The sequence below is a fragment of the Saccopteryx leptura genome, chromosome 6 (assembly GCF_036850995.1).
Source record: "Saccopteryx leptura isolate mSacLep1 chromosome 6, mSacLep1_pri_phased_curated, whole genome shotgun sequence".
Lineage (NCBI taxonomy): Eukaryota > Metazoa > Chordata > Mammalia > Chiroptera > Emballonuridae > Saccopteryx > Saccopteryx leptura.
In genome coordinates, this window is record NC_089508.1 from 30,623,704 (window position 1) to 30,627,875 (window position 4,172).

General features: G+C 45.0%; 1 protein-coding gene across 1 annotated transcript; it reads left to right on the forward strand.

Moving 5' to 3' along the window:
- Window positions 1-1,432: 1,432 nt before the first annotated feature.
- On the forward strand, window positions 1,433-3,967 carry LOC136377021 (disintegrin and metalloproteinase domain-containing protein 20-like). The gene has a single exon (XM_066343604.1). It carries the CDS (start codon window positions 1,535-1,537, stop codon window positions 3,965-3,967), a length of 2,433 nt encoding a protein of 810 aa, XP_066199701.1. The 5' UTR covers window positions 1,433-1,534.
- Window positions 3,968-4,172: the final 205 nt, after the last annotated feature.

The following is a 4,172-nucleotide window of genomic DNA, read 5'->3' on the forward strand; positions in this document are numbered from 1 at the left end:
TCCAGCTTCCATGGTGGGTGAGTAGCAGAACAACCAAATGGTGCTGCGATTGGACCACCATAAAAGCTGGAATGCCCACTAGTGGGCCGGAGAGACCAGGTTGACTAGCACTGCAAAAGTGGGCGGTTTTTATAAAAAGGTTCACCATCACAGCTCTAGAGCATTCAGCTAACTCACTAGCCATGTGACACATAGAATAGAATCAATATTTATGCAACCAAGATGAGTCTCATGATGGAGAACGTGATGCAGCTGGGCTGGGTAGAGAGAAGGCTGCTGCCTCCATGCTGTGATTAGAGGCAAGTGGACTGTTTGTCTTGCCCCCAAATAGCAGCCCCACTCCCTGTTACTCCATCAGTATGGCTGCCCTCTTTGAAATCCTTCTGGTTTCCTCTGCAGATAAGAATGCATTATAAACTAAAAAATTGTCTTCATTGAAGGCGGTCTCTTGAAACTAATGAGAACATAAGCGGGTTTACTTCAATTAGTAACCTCAAAGAGAATGGAGGTTAGATAAGACGCTTGCAGAAGAAAAGAGGAGATGGGGCCTGACCAGGTGGTGGTGCAGTGGATAGAGCATTGGATTGGGACACAGAGGACCCAGGTTTGAAACCTGGAGGTTGCTGGTTTGAGTGCAGGCTCACCAGCTCATCTGGCTTGAGTGCAGGCTCACGAGCTTGAATGCAGGGTCGCTGTCTTGAGCAAGGGGTCACTCACTCTGCTGTAGCCCCTTGGTCAAGTGACATATGAAAAGGCAATCAATGAACAACTAAGGAGCCTCAGTGAAGAATTGATACTTCTCATTTCTCTCCCTTCCTCTTTGTCTGTCTCTGTCACCAAAAAAAAAAAAAAAGAGAGAGAGAGAGAAGGAAAGGAAAAGAAGAAAGGAAGGAAGGAAGGAGAGAAAGAAAGAAAGAGAGAGAAAGAGAAAGAAAAAAGAAAGAAAAGAAAAAAAAGAAAGAAGAGGGGATAGGGAAGAAACTGTCTGAATAAAGGGATCAAAAATGATGGGTTTTTGATGGATTGTCCACATATTTGTTGAAGATAGCAGGATATCAGTCAGATGTCAATATTTTTAATAGGAAAATTTTATGCTGGTTTACATGTTTAGAGATTATTATGAAATGAAGCCTTATGTAGCTACTATCCACACTCAACGATAACCCACGTATGATGAATGCCCTACATCTCTTTTTCTGGAAACCTACCCTTTTCCCCACTTCCTCCCCTAATATATATATCAGGGCAATCTCAGGCATTTTATTGATTTTAGCTTTGCCCCAATTGGAGAATCACTTTTCCTTCACTTTCTTCTCTTTCCTTCCCTCACCCTCCCTTCACACCAGCCCCATTTTAGCCCTTTCTGCTTTCACTTTCAGCACTGCGGCTCTGATGGCTCAACTCTTCCAACTCACAGGTCTATAGAGGTCTACCCTGCACCCTGAGCAGCTCGGAGGGAGGAACTGTACCAGCAGTGCCTCATAGCCAGCCCGCTTCTGCCCCGAACAGATGGCTCCACAATGACAGCTCCAGAATGACAGTGGGTGAGGCTCTGGTGCCCCCCAAGGGCACTCTTCTACTGCTGTGGTTTCAGGTATCTCTGTCCATATATGACCACTGTCAGGCCAGGCCCTCCCAACGCTTCTCCCAAGAAGTGGTGATCCCCTTGAAGGTGACCAGCAGGGACAGAGATGCTAAGGCTCCAGGCTGGCTCTCCTACAGCCTGCACTTTGGGGGCCAGAGACACATTGTCCACATGAGGGTCAAGAAGTTCTTGGTTCCCAGACAACTCTTGGTGTTCACCTACACGGACCAGCATGCCCTTCTCCAGGAGCAGCCTTATGTCCCTGATGACTGCTACTATCACGGTTATGTGCAGGGGGTCCCCGAGTCCCTGGCTGCCCTCAGTACCTGTTCTGGAGGATTCCGAGGAATGCTACAGATAAATGATCTTGCTTATGAAATTGAGCCAATTAGGTTTTCTGCCACTTTTGAACACCTCGTGTATAAGGTAGATGTACAGCTCCCACTTATGAGATGTGGCTTAACAGAAGAGAAAATAGCAAGCCAATTGAAGATGCAAGAGTTGTATAAAGGCACTCTGATGCAAAGTTCTTACATGGGCTGGTGGACTCACTTGCGATTTCTTGAGCTGGTGGTTGTTGTGGACCAGTTTCGATACACTTACTCTCATAGTAATGTGTCAGTAGTGCAGCGTGAAGTACTTGATGTGGTCAATATAATAGGTCTCCTCTATCAGCCTTTCAGGATTGATGTAATTCTGACTGCAGTTGAGGTCTGGAATAAAGGAAACCCATTTTCCACTGATAGCATAGAAGACACTCTGGATTCATTTTCTCTTTGGAAGTATATGCACCTTGATGCCCGAGTGCAATATGATATAGTCCATCTTTTCATTAAAAAATCATTTGGCATGAAGGTTGGTCTTGCCTACGTTGGTGGCCTATGCCATAAGTTTTTTAATTGTGGAGTGGATGCTTTTGAAGGCGATGCTCTCTATTCTTTTGCACTTACTGTGTCCCACGAGCTTGGTCATAATTTGGGTATGGTGCATGACACTCAGTGGTGTCGGTGTGGTTTCAGGTGGTGCGTAATGTATCCCTACAAAGTTCCAGCAACTAAATTCAGCAACTGCAGTTATGGCCAGTATTGGGACTATACTATCAGTAAAGGGTTATGTATTAACCCTCTTCCACATCCAGAGAATATTTTTAAGTTACAGTATTGTGGGAACCTAGTTGTTGAAAAAGGAGAGGAATGTGACTGTGGATCTCTAAAGCAGTGTGCACAAGATCCCTGCTGTCTGTTGAACTGCACTCTGAGTCCTGGTGCTCGTTGTGCTTTTGGGCTTTGTTGCAAAGACTGCAGGTTTGTGCCATCAGGGACTGTGTGCAGACAAAAAATCGGTGAGTGTGACCTTCCAGAGTGGTGCACTGGGACATTCCATGAGTGCCCAGAAGATGTATACGTACAGGATGGGATTCCCTGTAGCGAGAATGCCTACTGCTATCAAAAGAGATGTAATAGCCATGACAAACAGTGCAAGGAGATTTTCGGTGAAGGTGCAAGGAGTGCATCTCAGCACTGCTATAAAGAAATCAACTCCCAGGGAAACCGTTTTGGACACTGTGGTCTAAAAGGCATGGCATACCTGAAATGTAACACGTCAAATATCCTTTGTGGGCGAGTTCAGTGTGAGCATGTGTCAGTAATGCCTAATCTGACAGATCATACTTCAGTACTTCAGCATCAGGTCAGTGACACTGTTTGCTGGGGCACTGATTATCATTTCGGGATGTCCATTCCTGATAACGGTCAAGTGAAAGATGGCACAGTGTGTGGTCCAGAGAAGATTTGCAAGCACCAGGAGTGTGTCACTATGGTTCCTCTGTCACAAGACTGTCAGCCTGAGACTTGCAACATGAAGGGGGTCTGCAATAATAAACTGCATTGTCACTGTAATGATGGCTGGGCACCCCCTTACTGCCAACACAAGGGCAATGGAGGTAGTATTGACAGTGGCCCACCGATCAAGGACCAAGGACCACAGAGAAAGGTGGGTTCTCTACTCTTATTGTGGCTTATTCCTTTGGCTCTTTTGTTTTTATGTTTCTTCATTATGCTGTGTATAAAATGTAAAAACAAAGAGGACAAAGAGCTAGTGGAGGAAGAGGAGCTAGCGGAGAAAGAAGAGGAGCTAGCGGAGAAAGAGGAGCTAGCGGAGAAAGAAGAGGAGCTAGCGGAGAAAGAAGAGGAGCTAGCAGAGAAAGAGGATTTAGCGGAGAAAGAAGAGGAGCTAGCAGAGAAAGAGGATTTAGCGGAGAAAGAAGAGGAGCTAGCGGAGAAAGAAGAGGAGCTAGCGGAGAAAGAAGAGGAGCTAGCGGAGAAAGAAGAGGAGCTAGTGGAGAAAGAAGAGGAGCTAGCGGAGAAAGAAGAGGATCACTAAGGCTCTGGCTTCATTGAAAAAAGATCTCTAGTTTTTTAATAATAGAAAAACATGTCTACTGTTTAAAGAAAAAATTAAGGATCTCCCGTGTTTGAATCAGATTACACCGATGGATTCGTAGCAAGTTTTTACTTCTTGTTCAGTGTTTCAAGCAATATTAAAAGTTCATTTTTACTGAAAGTCATTTTTTTTCTTTTTTTTAGAG